Below are 22974 nucleotides of genomic sequence, written 5' to 3' on the forward strand. Positions count from 1 at the left end.
GATTGAGTAAACCTGATTAATCCTGTGGTCATTCAGAGAGGCAATAGAACAGAGCAAAGTCAGCCCTAAATTTAGCACACAAATCCCTAAGTCACCTCTATTTTTCTATAATTTTGCTCTTTGTCTTTGAGATAAATCTGAGGTTCTTATTCAGTTTTATCCCGTCTTTGTTTATTAGAGTTGCCTTTCAGGATGAGCATTTTGTTCATGATAGTTGTAGAAGTGTCCCAGCATGAGGACAAGACAAAAGCTGCTAAGAGCTTCAGGAGTTGGTGTGAAAAATTGAGGACAGTCTTATAAAGTTATGCTATTAGAAGAGATACTGCTGAGAAAAAGTAAATGCATTTATTTGTACTATCTTCTGGTACAAAGTGCAGTGTTCATATACGTATTGGATCTTTCCTGTCTGAAATGCACACTGTCTTCTAGTAAGGAGAATTTATTTTCTCCTGGAGTTTTTAAGAGATGAGAGATCTGTAACAGGTTGAGAACTCTGTAGTCTCTCTTTTATGTTCTTTCATGGTTTTCTTTCTCTAGTATGGACATTACAGCATTGGTGAAGATAAGGTAATGCAGTCCAAACTGCACCCCAGATTGCTTTTATCTTCTATTTTTCTCCAAGTGGCTTTCAGAGAGAAGATTTCCTGGGGTTTTTGTTTTTTTCCTTCAGGCTATTCAGTGCACATTTCATGAGACAGCATTCATGGAAACTGTGTGCTCTCTGACCTCTTACAGTTCTTCATTTTGTTATGCTGCTCACTTTAGAAGCAAGCTGCTGGCTGAAGTAGAGCTAAAAAAAGGTGTTAGATGCCACTAGAAAGTGTTGTGGAGGGAAGACAAGCTGCTCAGCTGACTGTTGTGATGCACATGACTTTGTGCTGACTGTTTTCAAAGGATTATTCAAAGACTCATGATAGCGTAAGAACTTTCCAGTGGAGACTGCAGATTGTGCTTCAGGATGTAATCTGAGGTCTTGTACAGCAGAACCTGGCTAGAGATCAAAGGCAGTCTTTGTGATTTAATAACATAAAAGGTGAAGATGTTTTGACTCTCTTGAGTTTTCTCATTAATGTTTTGCTATGTCATGGCTACTTTTAGCTTTTTAGTGAATCTACAGTCCGTTTCATGTTGACAAGCTACACATTAGGCTGTTCTGGCACAGTAAAAATGCTATACAATGACTGTCTTCCAAAAGTGACTGTAATACAGTCTGAAAGACAAGCATAAATTTGAAAATGGATATGTTTTCAAGAATAGTCTTTGCAGATTGGATGGACAGAGTGTCAGGAGAGGGCCACAAGTGGCAGAGGATAAATTGCAGTTGTCTGCTGGACCTATTGTTGGCAAATGCTTTTCCAACACACTTAGTACCCATGTTTTGCATTTGATTGATGCATACAGTTCTGGCTTTGCCTCCTCATCTGATGATTTTCCATGTATTATTCATATTCCTGCATTATAAACTGTGGTACAAGATGTTCCAGACTAAGTAGCTTGTCTTCATATAGCTTGGCTCTGTGCTGTACTTCGATAAATCATTTGGTATTGCGCACAAAGTCTAGGAAGGGATTATTTGAGCTATAGATACCTACTGTATAATTGCTTTTTTCTCAGTTCCTATTTCTATACCAGTGTAATTGTAGAAAGACTGCTGAGGGTTTGGTGAGTAGGGCACAGCAACAAAATGCTATCTTCTATTTTGCTAATTTTTCGTGTACTTTACAATGGAATATGAAAAACCATGCTGTTTTCCCACTCTTTTTCTTCTATGTTATCTCAGCAGACCATATAATAGCCAGTTCATTGTTAAATACCTTGGAGACTTGACTTTGTTCTTGTAGCTCTAGCAGTCAAGAATTGAACAGATAGGAGGCTGTATATATCATACACTGCTAAATGTATATTATTTTCTCATCCAGAACTGACATGATAGACGGCGCTTTTACAGAATGAGTAGTTGATGTAAAATCCTCTGGTATTTGCAGCCTGTTGATATTTGTACAAACCAGGGCAGAGGGGAGGTAGATTCAGGTTTGAGGCGTCCATTCAGATAAACCTGATGTAGAAGGATCAGAAAAGGATTGCTACAGAAAATGGCCAAAAACCAGAAGCAAAATAGTTCCAGGGATGGGAAAAGTCTCTGAGCAGGAAAGCGCTTTGTATTACTTTCATGCTCACTCATGTAGTCTGCTTTGATGCCAAAACAAAGGGATTATTGACATATAAGCCTTCAAGCTTTGTATGTGGAAAGGTAGTTATTGTGAATAACTTTGTGTGGCATTATCATGAACTGCTAAGAGATCTAAGCACAAACTCAATGGGCATCATTGTGTGTCTAATGTGGATAAGATAACAGCATAAAATAAGTAGTGCATATCTCCTGTTCTAGAAGCACTGCTCTGATACAGATAAAATCCAGGACAATGTTTTCAAAACTAACTTTTGTGTTGACTCCAGTCTGTAACACAACATTTGTTGTGGTACAGAAAGAGAAGTAATTTAGAGATGAACTGCTTTACTGGGTTCTGCGCTAACTCTCTTGTAGAAATCCTGACAGATACCCATAATTCTCTACAAATCTTGTTTAAAACGAAGAAATAAAAATTCTCTTACCCTGAAATCTGAATCAGTTGCTCAGATATGTACATTCCTGTTTCATGTAGTCCATCCCTTGAGGTATCAATGGACACTGGATACTCTGGACAAAAAGTTGGCAGTGCAGATGAATCTGTCATAACCACCATGCTCTGTGCATGATTAATTTGTAAAATGGCACATGTTGCATCAATATTTATATTTGATCCATTGAGACAGCTAGCTAGTTCAGCATATGGGAAGCATTACAGTTTTGTGAGCCTACAATGTCTTTTCTTACAGAGGGTGGGTATATATAACAAAAATAATTGTGTTTATGTAGCAAAACATATTCACACAGGCTGTATCAATTGAGTTTTTGCACAGCCATTCACAATACAAATAAAAATATCATTAAAATATCCAAGCAGTACAGAAAATAGTTCACACAGAAGAGCCCAGATGATGTGCGTTCAAGAGGAGGAGTTTTCCTATGCTGGAGCCAGCAATGACTGAAGCTGGAAATACCACCCAACAAGCAGTATTTTCAGATGTCTAATTACAAAAATAAGAAGGGGAAGGGAGAGAAGGAAGGGTGGACTGAGGCATCATCTCAGAGAGAATGAATTTCAGGCTTTTGGCTCGGTGAACATGCAATTACCTGCCAATTTAAAGGTCAGTCAATAGTCACAAAACACGATGTCAGAGTAGGAGACTGCCTGGGTTGAAAATCCTTAAGAAATCTGTGGATACAGTTATCACTGTCAGTGCTGAGAAGTTGAAGCCCAAAAAATCTGTCTTGAAATTTCCTGCCAGCACTTAATATTTTAATATGGGCAAGGGGTTGGCTTTGGTTTAAAATCTGCTTCCTCTTTGTCTAATGCTGATTTTAGCAGTGCTACGGCACTTTCAACAGCTAGCACAGGCAGGAACTGGAACTCTTGGGTGATGCCAGCACTTTCAGCTTTGCTGAAGTTAAGAATGTCACTGTCCAAGTCCATGTTGGACAGTACAGAAAGTTCTGTGAGCCCAAGGGCATGGCTGGCAGTGGTGCGTACCCACAGAAACTCCTAGTAGCAAATGGTGGCTATCCCAGGCTAGCTGTTCATTTTTTATTCTTCCTTTTGAATATAGTAGAGCTCCAAGTACCATGCTCATTCCTGAATGGATCATCTTGGTAGAAAAAGAGAAATGCTTCTCTTCTTAGCAGTCTATTGAAGACTGCTGAAACTGGAAGTATCCAACCAGTACTGGGCGTACTTGCTGATGGATTTGATTTGCTAACCTGCAGGATAACTCTTGGGTCTGAAAGCACACAAGACGCTATTTGCAAGGTCTGTTTTCCCTCGGGGCATAAAGTTTCCCCTTTCTGCTCTTCTGCTTCTTATTAAAAAAGAAAAAAAGTCACCTTACCTTGTTGAGTACGCTGGACTGAACAGCAAGCAGTTAGAGGTGATAAAGATCTAGCATGAACTACTTAGGATTCAAGGCATGGTTTCTGCACTATGAACACTTGAGTTTTGAGCAGCGTAACTTGCCTCCCCCAGGTCTGGTGGGGCTCAGGATTTAGCCTTTGGCCCCTAGTGTTGGAGTGTCAGCAACTTTCTCACCTAGACAGAGGCTGCCGGTCTCTCTCAAGTAAAATAACCAAGGACCGCTGTCAGATACTTCCCTCCCAGGAAGTGTGGATTCTGTGCTCTCCCTGTCCTCAGAGAGGATCTCCCCAAGTGTGTCAGTGACTTATGTGGGAAGAAATGGCTTATCTTGAACCCCAGTGTCAAAATAAAGGGTCTTGCTCTTTCAGAGGCTTGCAGTAGTTTATGTTAACCGGGAAGTTGCAGCATAAATGCAAAGCATGTGGTTGCTGACTCCCTGTTCTCTGCATGCCTCCATTATAGTCCTATAGACTCCTCATGTAGAACGGGGAATAAGTGTGGTTCAACACTCATTATATTCCTTTTATTCATTTGTGTGCTCACATAGTGCTAATAACAATGCAGTACAATAAAAGATAGCACAAGAGCCTTAAATTAAACACAGCCTTTCCAGTATCTCAGCAGGGTGGCAGTCAGGCATGTATTTCCAGCTGCCTTTCAGCAAGCCCATTAATAAATCATAGTTATTTTCCTGGAAGGAGAACAGCTGGGACATCCTTCTGTTTTGGGGCAGAATCATATTCAATATCCCACAATTATTTGTTGGACATGGGTGTGAAGAACTGCCCTAAGAACTGGAACTGCTCAGTCATCATTTTCAACTTGACTTAATGCCCACTTACACAAGGTTTTCTGTACTCCTTGTCCAACAACTTATGTGTTCTACTGTTCTACTTAATGAGCTTGTATATGTTTATGTATTTAAGAATAATGATCCTTTCTGAGCTTTTATCTGTCTGTAATGATTTGTGTTGACAAACAGTGCATCAGATTGTGTCTGAATGCTGGCCATCTTTCATCCCCAAAATACATCTGGACTTAGGCAGTGGCCCATGACTTCTACAATATGGAGAATGTTTTAGTTCATGTCCAGATCACATTGCTTATGTGCAGGCAGCCTCAGAAGAAAAAAAAAACAACAACCACCTGGAGTTCTCATAGCGTTTCTTCACTTACCCTGTTTTTCAGAATGTTGGTTATGCTGTGGTTGCTCCCTGAGATCTCTCTCCAACTGGCTTTATTATAAGAAGATAAGGAAGGGAGAGACGTGGCAGCCTTGTTCAAATGAGGGTTGTTAATGACAATAATGACAATTCTGCTGACTCATTTGTCAAGGAACTGTTTGTCTACAAAGAATGAATTTTCACCTTATAGTAGAATCTCTGCTAATAACTTGCGTAATTAGAACTCTTATGTCTGTAAAAGTTCATGTATTGAGTGAATTACTGATAATTTTGAGACTTATGTGGACAGAAACGCAATTCACACAGACCAATCATGATGTTAATATGATGTCTGTAATTTAATCTTATTGCCTTCTAGATCTACAAATGTGCAGTAGTTACCATCACAACCTTTTAATGGTTTGTGAGTAAATAAGCTTACTGTGGCAATCTTTGTGGCCCCAGGGAGAGTACTGTGACTGTGCAGGTAATACCTGTCTGTGAAGCAAGGCCGCTTCAGAGATTTTTGTTGGTAACTGTTTCAGTAGAAATAGGAAAGTATGAAAATACCACACAAAATGAAGTTTTAGGTGAATTTTTTTTTTTAACAAAGGAATGTCAAAGCTCAGTACAGACAGTACAAGCATCTGGGAAGATTAATAATTGCATGAAAAATCATGTGGTACCTACTGGCCATATAGAAACCTGCCTTGCTTCCACTGAAGTGATTGTGCATTGCAGGTGCCTTGAGCTGTATGATTGGTGAGATCTTTTTTCAGGTAGTGCAGATGCACAATTGGATTTGAGCACCCTGGAACTTATAATGGCACTCTAAAGTTTTGTGAGGTGAAGATAGCACCAAGATTTTGGTTACTTGGGTTAACTGCCATTTAAGTGAGTCATGTTTTTCTCCAAGCTAAGTATCAAAGTAGTGGTCCTCATCTCTGGGATGTCTTTAGGTCCTCAGAAATTGCTATACAAACGTGAAGCATCATTGTAATCTTTCATGTTTTTCAAGCAAGTTAGAGTAGGTTAGAGTGAAATATCTGATGATATCTGGAAAAGTAAGTGTTTGTGGAAAGTCTCTTTAGTAGTGTCTTGTGAATCAAAATACATGCTCTTAGTGTTAGAGAAGGAGGTTGCTAAATTGCCAACTCAACGCTGTTCCAAATGAGTGCTCGGTTGATTCACAGCATTCTCTTCCTGTTCATATTATCAGTCCAGTGTCTATCTTAGTGTTGACATCAATGTTTAGAGATGCTTTAACCTTGCAAGCAAAATAATGGGGACCTCTGGTTGTTGTCATCAGAAAATTGGCTGCGATGGAATCATTGGCTCAGCTGCCAAAGAGGATCGCTGTGGAATCTGCAGTGGTGATGGCAAAACCTGTAAAGTGGTGAAAGGCGACTTCAACCACACGAAGGGGATGGGTGAGTAACCTTCAGCAGCATTCCAGTAGAGTGGAGGTTCTCTTAAGTGATCGAGGAGAGTTAAAGAGAGGCCGTAATAGCTCTTCTTCTAGGATAGCATTTAACACAAGGTAGAAGAGGGCGACTGTTCTCTAAAATAGCATGATTTCTTTTATGTAGAACACAAAAACTTAGTAATGTTCATGACATCCTACTCTTGCAGACAGTGCATAGGGGGCGAACCCTCCTGGGTTCTCTGATTTTTCTCATTTTCAACCAGCGTGCTGCCAGAAAATGTTCTGTAAAAGCATGTGGTGAGGAACCACTAAAAAGACATGCAAGAATGAGAATATTGGCTTGTCCCTAGTCCTGCTTATGAGAAACTAGATATACAAGGGTAGATAATCAGAGATTCACTTCTACGATTTGCTGAGCCTCTTGTTAGATGGTGAGTTGGGATTGCTGAGAACTTGTCAGGATCAGACATGATGGGGCTGTGGAGTTTCCAGAATATTTTTCATTTAGAACAACATCTAGCTGGAACACCAAACACTCAGTTCAGTGATGACAGTCACTGAATGTCTGCTTCTTATTCAGTTGTACAGATACCAGCCATTTCCTCTGTCTGAAATTCAGAGTGAAGTTGTGTTTCTCATTTTGAATACTATTGGTGCTGTTGATTTTTAAATAACAGGTAAAATCATAGTATATTCTCCAGTGGAGGAAAGTCTGATTTCAGCACCATCTTTGAGCTCTTTGGGAGCTCTGAATGATGCTCATTGTATGCTACAATGATTTATTCCATAATCAGTATATTTCAGCTAAATTAAAAAGACCTCCCCTCTGAATATTATTACTGAAACCCTGCCAGCCACAGCATCCACTATAAGATAAAAGAGCTTCTGGTCAGACTGAAGACTTTCCCCTCTCTTGTTAAACATTAATACACCTTGGTGTCTGAATTAGTCTTTGTTCCAGAGTTTCTCTTCTGCACTTCTAAGAAATGTGTTATCACTCAACCTTATCAGGCAAAGGGAGGGAAAGTCAGGCTCAGGACTTGCAAGCTCCTTCAGTAGGAAGGAAGTGTTCAGAAAAACTGATTTCACATTTAGTAAATGCAGAATTGCCATTTTGCTATGTAGAAATACATTCAAAATGTGCTACTCCAGGACAGCACAGTAAAGCACTCAGAAATAGATTTCACTTAAGCACACACTTCAATTCTGTTTAATTACTGAAGCACCATAAGTGCTTAGTAGCTTCCCTGAATCAAGGTCTCAGCACTGAATTCTGAGTCTCTGATTTTGAACATTGACCTTTTCCTCTGTATCCTCTTCCTCATTTGTGAGGGGCAAGTAGGATTTCCCACCTCTGCCATGTCTTTCTGGAGCACGTGTGTGTTGTTGCATTGCTAGGCCAACCTGCTAAATGATTTTCTGCATTATTGCCTTTGACTCTTTTGACCAAGTTATTTTTCACCTTTTTTCACCTTTTGTCAAGGCATTTGCATTTGATAGAAATTATTGAAGAATTTTCTCATTTCAGTTGTAAAAATTACGTTGTTTTGTGGGAAGAGCTTTAAAAACCATCCACAAAGTGCCAAAAAGTCTTCTAGATTGGGAATTATCTTTGCATTTTATTTTGTAAAAGAAAACAACCATTTACACTTTTTTAATTAGTCAGTTATTATTTTCCTGCTTTGGGGTTTCTTCTGTGCTAAACACTGAAAACAGATTTTCACTTACATTTCCCAGCTCCAACTCTGCAAGCATTTTATGCATTGCAAGTTACTCCCATCAATTTATATTTGTATATGAATGTTTTGCAGAATGAGGTCCTCAGATTAACTTAGTGAATCCCATGCAGTGAGCGGTGCTAGATCTGAGGCATCATGCATGAACAAAAAAATGATCTTTTTTCTTTAAATCCAGCACTTCAGTAAATATGTACAAAAATCTGATGATCTTTTGGTCGAACAAGGATACACAATGTGAATTCAGGTTTCAAATTTGCAAATGATAGCACAGGTCAGTGACAAATGCCCATAAGCTTGCTGCTGTGCAAGTGAAAGCCAACACACTGTGTGAAGTATGCTTCTTTAGTATTTCGGAAGAGAATAACCTTCCAATATCAATATACTGACTGTTTTGGAGTGGTATCTGTTTTGTGAATTGCAGCTGCTACCTTCAGGCCATATCCTCAGCAGCTGTACGTGTGAAACGCCGCTGACTGTAGGGTTGGTCCCTGTGCTTCCTGTGATTACAAACTATGTTATCAAGCCCTGTTAACTGAACTAAACCCATGCCAACTCATTTCTGTTTCTTAGTAACCAATAGTCATTGTAAGAAGGTTTCCACATGTGTGATGGCAAAGGCAAAGTCTGTTCCCAAGTGTTTCTCGTGTAAGATTCTTGAATGCTGTTTGCAGTGTCAGTGGGTGTTGGTGACATCCTTTGGTGTTGGTCCTTTGTCTTCTTTCGGTTGAATTAAATGGGGAGATTGGTATCAAAAGCCATGGATAAACTTCAAGACCTTTTACCAGTTGGTTTGTTTTTTTAAAAATACCAGGCACAGATTGTTCCCTTTTAGAAAATCTACCTGTATGAGATTTTTTTTCATTAATGAAATGACAAATACTGACTCAATTTTTCATTTATTTTTACTACCTTACTGTCCCATATTTTATAAGATTTTGCTATCCCAGTAGAACATTATGGTGGAACATTCAAAGCACCTCACAGAAGGGACATCCAGCAGTACAAAACTTGCTGCCTGTGTTTCAAAGTGATCCAACTGTAAATGGATTCCACTTCTTTCTTGGGTAGGAGATCAAAAGTATTTATAATGCTAAATGTCACGTACACTACGGTGCACCTGGCTGTCTTCAGTAGGGCAGCTGAGTGCACTGTTTTAGACAGAGGTTTACTTCTGTCTTGCACCATTCCCTGTACCTAATTCTGTGAGATAACTATAAGATAATAATACAGACAGATTTATTATGTTCATCTCTGTCTCTCTGCCACTGTACGAGGGACCTGGAACCAGAGGTCAGTTCTTTGGCTCGTATTTGTTGGGTGGCTGATCTGTCTCACAGACTCCAGGGCTGTGCATGCTATTTGTAGATCTGCATTAAGAATGAGATGTTTTCCCTTGCGTCTGTTTCTGTGCGCATTTTTTTCTCAGACACATCAAGATTGCAACTCTGCTTGTGATCCTAAAGAATGACTCTAGTTATTTGGATGTTTTCTTTTTAATTACAAAGCATAATGTGGTGATACCATTGCCAGTTGTATTATTTGATTGAAGAGATGACTAGTGTATCTTTGCTAGCAATTTCTATTTTACGATAATGAAAAAGCAGGCCTTTTATTTTGTACTTTATTTTTCCAGCACACATTTAAAGGAAAGAAAGGAAATTTGGACAGTGGTGCTGTAGTGCTGGCTTGTATCTTTATGTAATGCAAGAATTTATTTTCTTTTCAATAGGATATACATTGAAATGATGAGAAAAATAGTGCCCCAGCAGTTACCCCTGGGGTGTCTTACAAGAGTTTAAGCAGAACATGCAAGTTAAATTCTAGCAGCCAATGCTGAAGTAATGGTAGGAGGCTTTGAAATCTATCCATGGCTCCCCGATGAAATTATTTTCATCCAAACAAGCTATCCCATGGCTGGAAGTGGACAGGTGCTGATGAAGGAATTACTCTCAAGATAATAGCAGGAGAGAATCATCACAGCTGCTCAGAAAATGAACATATGGTTACCAGTGGACGTATCTGCACACCACTGCAAAAACTACCATTCAGTAAAATGTGCAAGGTGGGAAGGGCAATGGAAACTAAAGTGCCTAGCTGGTACTCATGCCTAAAATACTGGGGGAGCTCTGCTGGCCTTGACCGGCAGGTAGACAGTGCATTCAATTTCCTTAGCTTCCTCCCTGAGATCTTTGTTCTAAGTACTTTCATGATATTTGATAATGGGCAGAGAACGGTTGGCTTTCTCATACGTGGTCGTCATGTGTGTACAGGGAAAAGATATGAAGGTACAATGCCTAGAGAGCAGTACTTTCAGCCATGGGATAATTTCTCCTTCACCTCAGAAGTCTGTCTTTTGGTGAGATGTCAACGGGAAACCAGTTTTGCAGTAGATCAGTGATGTTCTGAAGTTCATACTAAACTTTTTCTTCATTCTGGGAATAATAACAGTGGCTAACAATGGATTTCCCTGTGTGAACTGCTTTCCTCTTGCAAATCTCTCCAGCATTTAAATGAAGATACAGTAGCCACTGTTCACATATTAATCTCCTTGATGACAAAGCCACCTCTTTGTTCTGGTGTCTCTCCTAATACGAGTTACACCATGTAATTTGTACCTAGGATTTGCTTCAATCACGGTCTTACATTCCTGAGACACTGATGTAATGCAGATTGTCCAGAAAGATTGGTGTGTGCCAAAGTAACTGTTCCCAAGGTGGAGTGTACTGCATACAGCACTATAAATTATCAAATAATGAAGTTCTCCTGTTGTACTTCCAAAGCTTCATCTTGACAGGCTGATTTATGGGTGAAATTACTAGAAATATTGCCCGATAGTTGCCAAATCTCATCAGTCTTTAACCAATTCCTCATTTAAAGAACTTTAAGTCCAACCTTGCAAACTCTGGCATTGCAGACAATTATCCTAACAGATCTTCTTGATTCTAAGCCAACTCTTGAGACTTTGTCTTACAGCTAACACTTGATAATCTTTCTGGCAATCTGCAGTGATAGTTTGCTTAATAAAATGTGTCTGGAAAACAATGTAGTTGTTTTCCGGTGCAGTCGTCTCAAAGACCTGGATTATTATGTGACCAGCAGTATCACTATAACTCTAAGGTCCAGATTGGAACAGTGGAAGTGATCTGAACTTGTAGCTGGGACAAATTTGCATGGATGGTGTACAGTATGTTTGCAATCAGATTTGACCCCTAACTCACAATGTTACTAGAAGTAATGACTGAGAGTATCAAGATTCTTCTTTTGGTACATGCCCAAGAATTCTGCTGCATCTCTGTAAGAACTCATCAGATTCATACAGCTGCTAATTGGTTCAGATTTCACTAAAGGAAAAATAAGAGTCGGCAGTCAGGTTTCTGCTCCATGATCTCAGTGAGTTAACACAGTATGTTTCTTCCTATTCAGGAGCTGTTGAATACAGCCCTCCAAAGCCATCAGTCAGGATAAGGAATTACATGAGGAGAAAAATCTGGTGTAAGACCAAAGTAAACAGTTTCCAGAACTAATACCCTATTAATAGCTTATATTCCACTATTTACCATTGTAAAAAGTAACATAAAAGTCAGCTTTCTCCTGTGGTGTTTCTCTCATGACACAGTGATGAAATGAGAGTGTATTTATGGCACTATGGAGCTTCAAGCATGGCTCCACAGCTTGCTCACCTCTAAAGCAGTGACATTTCTGGCTTTGCCAGGTCAGTGAACAGACCCAGAGTTCACTGAAGTCAGTGGCAGGCTTTCCACTGTGTTCTGTGTAACTTTGCCTTTAGTCTTTGCAAGATTCGGCTCAAGGCATTCATATCTGGAAAACAATTTAAAATATAAGTAAATAGTACCCTTGTAGATACTTTACATTACCTGAAACTTGGGCATGTTCCAAATTGGCTTCCTAACAGGGGTGTTCAGATGTGTCATAGGGCCTATTTTCCTGTGATACACTGTTATGAATCACATCTTTGCTGTGTGCTCATGTCTGGTGGTAATTCTCCATCGGGTTTATATGCAGATGCATGGGGAGCACTGGGGATGTTTGATTTCTGGAACACTCTGTTTTTGACTGTAATTTGGTATCTCAGCTGATGAAAAAACAACTCCTGGAAATAACTAGAGTAAAATTCAACATCTGTTTGCTTTGATTTTATAACAGATTTCCGTATTGCATTTAAGAGCTCACCCTGGAAGTTAAGATTGTTCCCAGTGAAGCCTACTCTGTACTCACAGATGGGAAGCTACTGCTTTGACCTCTCTGACCAGATATGGTTTGCAGCTCTGCTGTCCCTCTTACTGTTTTTCCTGCAGGGCTGACTATTGCTGAGATATCCTGAGTAAGAGAGAAGTAAGGAGGAAAAAGTGCAAAAAAGACTGAACTGAAGGGTCAAATAATGTGTGATTCACATAAAACAATCAGGGAAAGAGCAGCTGAGTCTAGCCCAAATCATCTGTCCATCCAGTGATCCCTCAAAACCCAAGACCTTACTGATAGGACAACAAAGAGGCTGGACATTCTGCTTGTTCAGAGAGATAGAAACAAATCTGCAGTCTGAGATCTAAAATCCCCACCTACTTCACTCCATATCATTGTGGCAAGGGAATGACTTCATCCTGAGATGCATATGGTTGTCAGAATCCTTCTTTAAGGCTTCTCATATCAGTCCAAGAGAAGCATGGCCTTCTGACTGCACTTGTCCCTAAAATAGCTTCCCAAACGCTGCTATTAGAGGAGCCACTTCTTCAACCTATTACTCTAGCCAGCCCTGATTTCCATAAAGGCAGGGCAGAAGAGCTTCATACAGCCCTTTATAAAGCCAAGATAAAAAAAAAAGGCAGGGGGGAAGTGGGGGGAGATAAGAGGACATGCAGAATAAGCTCCTTAACATTTAAAAGAAAAGGGAGGGCAATAATCCAAAAGATGTGCCAAGTAATATACTGCAATGTCAACTGGGTGGCCAATTAGAAGGAATCAAATCATGGTTGTGATGAGATTAGTGTCATTTACAGGGATCTGATTCAGAGTCCAGTGAAGCCAGTGGAAAATCTCTCCATGACTCCCAGGCCATTGAAACAGGGTCTAATGTTCCTCAGCTTTTTAGTTTAAAGGCACCACTTCCACCCCATGGAACAAGTACGTAACTCCACATGACTCTGTGGTGGGTGAAAATAAGCTACATTTCTTTCTAGCTCCTTATTATTTTTACTGTTATTCTGTTAGTGAAAAGCAATATAATTACATCATATTGCTGATTATTGAATGAAGCATGAAGAGGCCGAGAGTTTCAGAAAGATGAAAGCGAGAGAATTCCATAAAAATATGATGGGGTGCTGTAAAAACTTCCCTACCATGTCAGATGGTCTAATTTGGCATGTGCTTCTGCTGGCAGCATTTAGAGGTGGTCACTCCTTGACAAACTTTCAGTTCTGCTGTTGCATTAAATCTGAGTTGTAGAATTCCGTTTAGCAGCCCAGTACAAGGAGCCCATTAACCACTATAATCTCCAGAACAGTTTCATAAAGTGCAAGTGAAAACAAATTTCTTTTTCCCCAGTTGTCCCACTAATTCCTTCTGTTTCATTTTAGCGTCATCCAAATGTTTTATGGAACAGAGTTCTCTCAGATACTGATCCCTTGAGCAGGGTTTTTCCTATTGTTTTTGTTGTTGTTGTTGCTGTTGTTTTTAAGAGGGGACAACAGGAGGGCCTATCAGAAACTTCATTTCACATTAAAGATATCTGGTTTGTGATGTGGAGTGTTGTTTCTGACAGTGTCAGTTTCCATCAGCTCTGTAACAGTCTTCATGCATCCCTGTCAGTACTGCAGGAGAGCCAGAGTGATTCAGAGAGTGCAAACATAATTAGGCCCAAGCACAAGCCTTAAGTTGCAATTAAGCATCACACGTGCATTTCTATTCCTCTTCTCAGGACGAAATGATTAATCATAGCCATGCAAGCCACAGCAGTGAAACTTGGCTGCCAAATCTCATTTGAAGTGTTCCCCACCCATTCCCCAGCATGGGCAGGAGTTGATTTTTTCATGGTGAGATACTGAATGATTGATGCTTCTGCCTGTCTGTGAGGTGTTCTCATCCTTCTGCCTTTTTCTTGCTGTAGGTTACATCGAAGCAGCTGTGATCCCTGCAGGTGCCCGACGGATCAGAGTGGTTGAGGACAAACCTGCTCACAGTTTTCTGGGTAAAAAGACCAAAAAAAAAAGTTTTAATTCAAACTCAGCTTTGTTCTCTGATAAAATGACCTTTCTCTTAAGTTACTTTTAAGATAACAGGTTTGTTGTTTTCTCTGAATGGCTGTGTTGATTTCGTTCTTGATTCAGTCTTTTCTTGAATTCATGCTATTCGCTTGATGTGATAAAACATGACACTGCCCAGACCCTGCACAGCCTGAAGGACCAGAAGATGCATTTATACAGGCTGAAGGATTTTTGTGCAGAACTTGGCACTATGGTAGACATAGCTGCTAGGAACACATTGCACTTTGTGGAGGAGTGGGAAAGAGAACAGTATGTTTTAAGAATCAAGCAGCAGAGATGCAGACAGGAAGGCTCAGACTGGAACAGAGGCAGGACAGGGCACCTGAGGTTGCCTGCACCATTTCCTGCAGCTGTGTGCAAGACCTGATTCTGCATTCTGAGGTAGGCTACTTGCAGCCTTTAGTCCATTGCCTCTATTTTCTCAAGCTGACAGTAAGTTTAATCTCATGTGCTGGAAGACAAAGTCTTACCCTGAGTGAGGGCTCAGACTTGTGTATAAGGTTCTTTTAAGGCAGAGTTTATCAGTAAAGCTGTCCAGTTACTAATCATTCAGATTAAGGATTGGAAGGGCATTTGTAAAATCAGTCAGCTGTAATGTGTATCTGTAAGTTTGGTCTTCTGCCTCTATCTACAGTGTTAGTGATGTTTCTTTCCATGTCAATAATGTGGAATAGATGAAGTGCTTTATCTCCAATCTACTTCTAGGGAAACTAAGTCACAGGTAAGCTAATGCCCTGTTACTTGAATCCCCACAGGAAGTCTGTGTCATAATAGGGAGTTGAAAGAAGGTTGCCAAAGTACAGAAGAACACACAACACACTGAAACATCCTTTTTGCACTTGGAGCTATATGACCATGCTTAAGTAGGGGGTTTCTGCTGTCTCTTAAATTCTTTATGCCATGGAGCTATGTTTGGAATTTTCTTTTATCCTTTACTTTTCCCACACCTCCTCCTATGTTTAGTGGAGTTTTGCATTTTATAGATACCTGCATTGTCAAACTTCAGCTCTTCTTGATTTTGATGACCTCATTACCAAAGCTTTCCCTATCAAACAGTGTTTCAGTGCTTCCACAGCCTCATGTTGTTGCAGTGGTTGGAACAGATGCTATCGCTTAGTGTGGGAAGTATTAAGTACTGTTTCTCTTGTGTATGTTCTAGTTCTCTCAAAGCGAGCTGCTTAGAGTGGAGACACTGTGAGGTTTTAGGGTAGAAAAGTATTCTGAAAGATGGAATTCCTTCCAGGGATAGATCAGTGCTGTTATTAGAAAATCTGACAGTATCGCAGAGCTTGTTGCCCTCCCATTTTACAGATGGGAAAGTTTGCTCATGGATACGTTGGAGTCAGCAGCAAAGCTCGTGCTAGAACCTTTTGTTTCTGAATTCCATGTATTTTGCTTATAATCCTCTCCTTTGCAGCCAAGAAATGTCAAAATCCAGTAGCAGGACATTGGAAGCTGCTAAAAACATTTACGTACTGATTGTGTGTTAGGATTTCAGATCTATGCTGCTGGCTCTCTGTCATGAGATGCCATCAAAGCTGACAAAAACTGGGAAGATGCTTTTATTCACTTCAGTTCAGATTCAGAGGAAAGAAAGAGGACAAATCATGTCATTCAACTGCCCTTGGGTCAAAATATTGGCATTTGTACTACTTCTTGGTAGGAAACATATATTCCTGCTGCTAATATTTCTACTAATGTTGCAGCCAGCTTGCTGGGAGAGGATTACGCCTACACGTAAGATGTTTGACATAGCAAAGCACTGGTGGAACAATGAGTGCCAGTGTTTCATTGGGCTTTGCAAATACTCTGTCTTCTGGAAGCCAACCTTTTTGTTTGTCTTTGTGGGATTTATGCAGGTTGTCAGAGGTTTGGGCTTTGGCAGATAACTGCAACACTGAGAACCTTATGTGGAGCTAGCCCTTCGTTGTGACCACATAACCTTGACTTAAGCAGGTATTTCTCCATCAGATGGTGAAGATTAGGATTGTATATATTTGAGAGTGGGACTTGGCCCCTGTGTGCATCTCATACAGACAGATAAAAGTTCTACAGATCTTAGACTAAGAATTGAATCAAATAAATGGTAGTCTGATCATTTTAAAGCTTGTGAATGGTTTCTGCTCTTTGGTTCACAGTCAGAAGAACCAATCTGAGCTTTTCAGAGTTTTATCTGGAACACTGGACACAAAGAAAAGATATGCAATGTCTTGCTAACCTCAGCTGAAGAGTAGCAGCAGGAGTGTTCCAAAAAAAGATGACCAGGGAAACGAAGTTCCAGTCATTCAAATAGCCTAAGAATGAATAGTAAATCCAAGTTTGAGCATGGAAGGATTTTCTATTTTGATTATGCTGTCAATATTGAGCCCAATCAGACCCTATTTCAACTCAGAACGGGGTACAGTGCTTTGGAATTGAGCCCAGCATAATTTGGAATCATTATTCCATGTGCTGGGAGCAGTGCCTGAAGAATTTCCCTCCACCTACAGGCAACCCACGCTGGCTGGCTTAGCTGGCTGTAATGCTTAGAAACCACCTTGGACAGGAAATGCCTCAGCAGTGTGTGTCCACAGATTGGGAAGCAAGCTGGAGGGACCCAAGGTGGAAATAAAGATCTGACAAGATGCCAGGTTTAGAAATAGATTGGTCAGTTCTTGTCTTTGAGCCAACAAGAAGTTATGGATTGTCACTGGGGTTCTTTTTCTCTCATGCTCTTCAATGGTACAGCTTTTGAGCCAGGAAACAGCTTAGAGGTGTATGAGTGAATGCTTGCTACCACCTAAATATACCCACATTGAAGAGAAAGAGCTGTGCTCTGCAGCCCTGGTTGAGGCATGGAGTCCCAGGAGAAATACAAATATTCAGTAAGAGTAAAAGGTTGTGTTCAGCACTGTGCATTGGTACTTAGGCAGAGACTTGCAATATGTAGGCTTGCAGTAGTTGTTTCTGGCAACAGCCAATGGAGAAATAGCAGTACCCTGAATTGATAGAGCTATCAATTATATATAGCTGAATTGATCCTTACTGATGGAGCACCTGCATGGAGTGAATACAAACAGCAGTGAACACACTGGCTCAGATACTCTGTGCAGTCTCCAATACAACTCCTACAATTCTCAAGAAGTACCTTTTGGGCTGTTTCCTTCTACTCAGTCATCTGGGGAACAGTGCCTGCAGCAATCAAAATCAAGCCTTTCTTAGAAGAGAGATCCACAAATATTAAACATTTTTCTTTTTTATCAGCAAGCTGTCTTCCTTTGATGAGCAAGAGCCAAAGCATAGTTTGTTATTCAAGCTCTTGTGTGCTCTTGTGAGCATGTGCCGTGGTATTTTTACTAGTCAGCCATACTGCAGTGGAGATAGTTATATCTCATCCACAGCTTTGATTTGTCATGTTCACAGCTCCTCAAGCCCAGTGTGATGGCTGCTTTGATCAGCCTGGAAGCCAGTAGGCTTTGGCAGAGGAAAACAATCCTTCTTTGGAATTCTGTCTGAAGTTTGCAGAAGGCACTTTGTAGATTGGAGAGCAAAGCAGGATAGAAGCAAGCTGCAGAGGGAGTTGTATTGCCATAGCATAGCAGGACATCATCAAACTCATTTCTTAGCCTGCAGAGCAGGGGTCTGTGTGTGTGCTGCTTGCTGGGAACAGACCATGGAAAGTATTGACCCTTGCTAGGAGTTGTTTGGGAGCAATCAAGCTGACTTGGCTACAAGTGAAAAATGACAGGGATCATTTTAATAAAACAGATAACAGTGCTCAGGTGCCTGGAAAACATATATGTGTGCCATACTTGGAACAGCATGAAGAAGCTGAGACGGTCCCCATTCTGAAGTCATACTTCGGTGGCCCCTCCGGGTTCTGTGGTGCCAGGCACTCATGCTTTTGAGCCAAGGTGAACAATCTTCAGGAAGTCCCTTACAGAGGAAACTAACAGAGATTTCTATTGTCTTAAACATCATTCGAGGAAGATCCTTCATGTCTTAAGGGAGTTTCCATTGTAGAATCTATATAAAAGATGTTAGAAAAGGCCAACCAGAATAAAAGGAAGGTCTCTGTAGAATGATCCAGTATTACTACTGACACTCCCCACAGTAGATTAGACCAAACTGATAATTCAGGTGCGTTGTGCATTGGACAGGAAGTCCAGTTCCTGGTCCTCTAAGCATAATAGTGAATTATATGTGGCCTATGTGCAGCTGGAAGGATTTGCTGGCTTTGGGAACTTGATCCAAAGGGATGAAAATGGGAGATTTTCCTACTGCCATTTAAAAAGGCTTTAAATCAGCTCCTCTTACCTCCTGACAATATACTCAGTAAAATGAAAGCCAAAGTTGTATTTTTTACTGGAAGGGAATAAAATAGGCTTGAAATGCTGGAGGTTAAGAAAACACCATTTTAAAGGCTTAGCCAAAGGATACAGTTAACCTTGAACTAAGGAAGCCCAGTAACTGAAAAACACAGACTGATCTATCTGGTGTCACAGCAAATTCAATCATAGTATGCTGATTTCCACGGAGGGCACTGGGGCTTTCTCTCTGTTGCAGGGTGGTCTGCCAATTTTCTCTTCCCTCAGTGCGTCACAAAGACATCTGAATAACTGTGCTTCCATTGTAACATAGATAACAGAGAAATCCCTAAATGAACTTGCACTGACAACTCACAGTAAGATTATAACCATATGGCTGGAGTTCCTTTGAGTGTTCAGAGAATATCAGTGTTGCTGATGCAGTAGATTGTTCTGGAAGGAAGGACACAATACTGCAAGTACCTTTCCTTTTTGATAATCATCTTACAGGGCTTCCTTCCTTGTCCTTACTGATGCACAGAGGCATTTCTTCTGACATGTCTAGCAAGTTGGTCTATATGTCCAAATTTATGGTGCTGTCCATTTTTCTAAGATTAAATTGTGAGATTTGAGAATAATGTGTAAAGTGACTTAAGTGTTATTTTTCAATATATAAGATACACCAGTCATGTTTATTTTATGTATATGTGTGTGTGCTTAATGTGTAACCTTTTGATTAATAATAAGATTATTCCAGTAAGGCTTACAGCTCTAAGTAATTTTCTTTAATGATGCTGTCTGTTCCCAATCTGTATTCTGCTTAGCATGGGTAAGGAAAATGGCTCAGTAAGTTTTGCACTTTCCTAGCCACTCCTGCTTGGCAGTTCTTGCTTGTTAACACAGGACTCTAGTGCTTTAGTCATACTTTTAAAACCAGATTGAAACTTCAATGAAAATTAAAGAAAGGCATCTCACTTGTGCAAACTTTCCTTTGCCAAGGACTGCGCATGCAACCCAATTCAATGACATGCCATGAATGTGTGTGTTTTTCAGGCAAACTCCTGAAATGGATCAAATAGTGGAAGAGTTGTGCGATTTAGTTCCAAATCAGTGCTTTTTTTTCTAAGGATGGGGTAATTACCCTTATTTAATTTTCCTTTGTAAACTGCTGCTGCACACTCTTTCCCCCCCCCTCAGTTTTGAAGATGGATAACTTTGCTTCTTTGGGAAGCAGAAACTAAAGATTTTAAGTAGTAAAACCTTGGCACTACCAGTTTATATGGCATTATTATTACCTAATGGCAATATTAATGTATTTAGAAATGCCTTCTTCAACGGACATACAGAATATATTCAAATTAGTAACCATACCATTTGTTGGCTAACAATATACTTAATTTTTTTTTAAGCTAGTGTGTCTTAGAAAGTTACTGCATCTTGCACTTAGGCTGAGAAAGAAGCACAGTCCTCAGTCAGTGTAGTCAGTCAATGGGCTATATTGTAATTATCAATTTGCCTTCATTTCATTCCCTGATATCTGATTCTTTCCAGCTTTAAAAGATTCCAGTAAGAGATCCATTAACAGCGACTGGAAAATTGAGCTTCCTGGTGAGTTTCAGATCGCAGGCACTACTGTCCGATACGTGCGAAGGGGGCTGTGGGAGAAAATCTCTGCCAAAGGACCAACTAAAATACCACTGCACTTGATGGTAACTTTATATCCTTTGTTTGTGTTTCTTAAGTGATGCAACCTAAAGGGTTTATATCCTCGCTGAAAGTGAAATTTTGACTGTTTCCTCGTTAGAGTTTCTTAGAGATATGCTGTAGTGCTTCTCCTTGAATTCTTTTGCAGTACTGGAAGGTCTAGAGAAACCCAGTTCACTACTAAAAAATAACTGGAACTCTGCTGTAGAAGAACATACAGTGTCCCAATACACTCATGTCTGGTACAGAACATTCTTGTAACGTGTCAGACACTGTGACAGATCCACTCTACAGAACATAGATTTACAAGAATCTTCCTTACTTCATGGACGACCCAGACACAGATATGTAGCAAGTTTCCATCTTAGCTGATGCCAAAGCATATTCATTCAAGGCCAGGCTGGGGGGGACTTTGAGTAACCTGGTCTGGATGGAGGTGTCCCTGCCTATAGCAGGGGGTTGGAACTGGATGGTCATAAAGGTCCCTTCCGACCCAAACCCTTCCATGATTCTGTAATATTCTGTATTTTCAAACATGTTGTTGCTCTAACAGAAAAGATGTACATTTTACATGCAGAGGTGATAAGTGTGAGTTTGTAATGATGTTGCACACAGAAATGTTCCTTCTTTTCTTATTTTTTTATACTATGTGTTTTAAGCTGTTTTTGAAAGTTTTACTGATGTCCTTCTGTTAACCTCACCTTTTATAAACACTCTTATAGCTGCTGTATGAGAACATGAGTCAGAAGTCCACAGGGGTGAGAAGAACAGGAGTGTAGTCCCAGTCCTGTTGCTAGTGGGTGATGGTGTGGTTTGTGGGCCAGCCCCTTAAAGTTTCTATCTATAACATAGCTGTAATAATGCCTTTCTCACATATGCTGCTAGCTGGAAGTTTGCATAAGGCTTCTCAGTTTCAAGAGAGAGGTTTGCATACAAACCGTGTATTTTAATGTTTGCATTGTTTCCAGTGGTTTATTATCCAATTACATTTTTCTGTGTACTGTTTCTTTCTGTCATTCGTTCAGTGCGTGCTGACCTCAAATGCTGCTAAATATCAGAAATCTCTTCCTATCTTCCTGGATTATTTTTTTTAATTACTAGCATTCATTGCAAAACATCTCATAGCCCAGTTTAAAAAAATATACTTGCAAGATCTTCCCAACCTCCTGTAAGAAAAACGTACTGTTTGTGAAGATGCTGTGCAGGATTTCTTTGCCAGCTCTAGGAACTTTCCAGAGCACTGCTTGGTTGAGGCACATTGCAGTAAAACCTTGTACTGGCTTTTTTCAAACTTCAACATCGGTCTATTTTTAAAGAAATAGTTTCCCCTTTACTAAGGAATAAGTAAACAACATAGGAAATTAGTGATCAAGAGGTTCTCTGTATCATTTTCAGGTGCAGACTTGCATTTTCAGCAGATACGAGCAGAGGAAACTTTCCTTCTTCATCTTTCCTTCTGAAATGATTAAAAAGGAGGAAAGTAAAAGTTACCAGGCCATTAAAAAAAAAACATGGCCTAAAATCACTGCCAGTCATAAACAAAGCACGTGTAAAGCTTCAGATCAGATATTAATCTTTTCCTTAATATAGGGTAGAGGGTTTCATTCTTTCAACACGAGAGTGGCAGGATGGTTACCACTTACCTCTAAATAGAAAACTGTTGTTCAAACAGTGGTGGAATACACTGGCCTGACAAAGAGCCAGAAGCTTCAGTCAATCCATTGTGACCTGCATTTGAAACCAATTATACACACATACACACACACCAATTATATGTGGCTACAAAATTGCATTAAATTGATTTCATATGGGCCTTTAGATTCACTAGTCTTGCTCCCATATTGAGATAATAAGGATTTCTTTTTAGGGGCTGGTTTTTAATACTTAAGGCATTTCTCCAAGTGCATTGCTTAAGTATATTTCTTGGAGAAATTAATGTTTGTGTAGCTAGGCTTGTGCTAGATCTCTTTTTGGCAATAGAGGACAACCAGACACTCCCAAAGCATAAAGATGCTTTAGACAAGGCCAATTGATCAATTCTGTAAAACAAGCTGTTTGTATCTCATGCACTAAAAGATAGCCAGAGCAGAACTTGAGTTCTCTGCTGCTGGACTGCCTGATAGTTTGGATTGTGGAGAAAATAAAAGTGCATTCACCTGGCTTCTACCTTGGCATTCAGTTCTGGTAGTAAGGATCCCTCCATAGCTGAGGCAAAACTGTACATTTGTTCCCCACCTCTTCTTGAAGGTAGTTTTTGTAGTGGAGTTTTGCATTGCACAGAGCAGCTCACAAGGGCTGAGATTGGATTGTCCCACAGCATTCACTTGCACAGACCTCCAGGACATCAGTGCCTGCAAACAGGACCCCT

General features: G+C 40.1%; 1 protein-coding gene across 1 annotated transcript in view; it reads left to right on the forward strand.

The window, feature by feature from the left end:
- Positions 1-22974, forward strand: part of ADAMTS17 (ADAM metallopeptidase with thrombospondin type 1 motif 17) — a 166633-nt gene that overhangs the window by 102734 nt on the left and 40925 nt on the right. Inside the window, exons 16-19 of the mRNA XM_042824518.1 lie at positions 6483-6603; positions 8909-8983; positions 14460-14540; positions 20454-20611. Of these exons, the coding sequence (XP_042680452.1) occupies positions 6483-6603; positions 8909-8983; positions 14460-14540; positions 20454-20611 (435 nt within the window). The remainder of the gene's footprint in view (positions 1-6482; positions 6604-8908; positions 8984-14459; positions 14541-20453; positions 20612-22974) is intronic.

Source organism: Centrocercus urophasianus, unplaced genomic scaffold, assembly GCF_019232065.1.
Source record: "Centrocercus urophasianus isolate 14NV4802_14NV808 unplaced genomic scaffold, USGS_Curo_1.0 seq_23, whole genome shotgun sequence".
In the NCBI taxonomy this organism is placed as follows: Eukaryota; Metazoa; Chordata; class Aves; order Galliformes; family Phasianidae; genus Centrocercus; species Centrocercus urophasianus.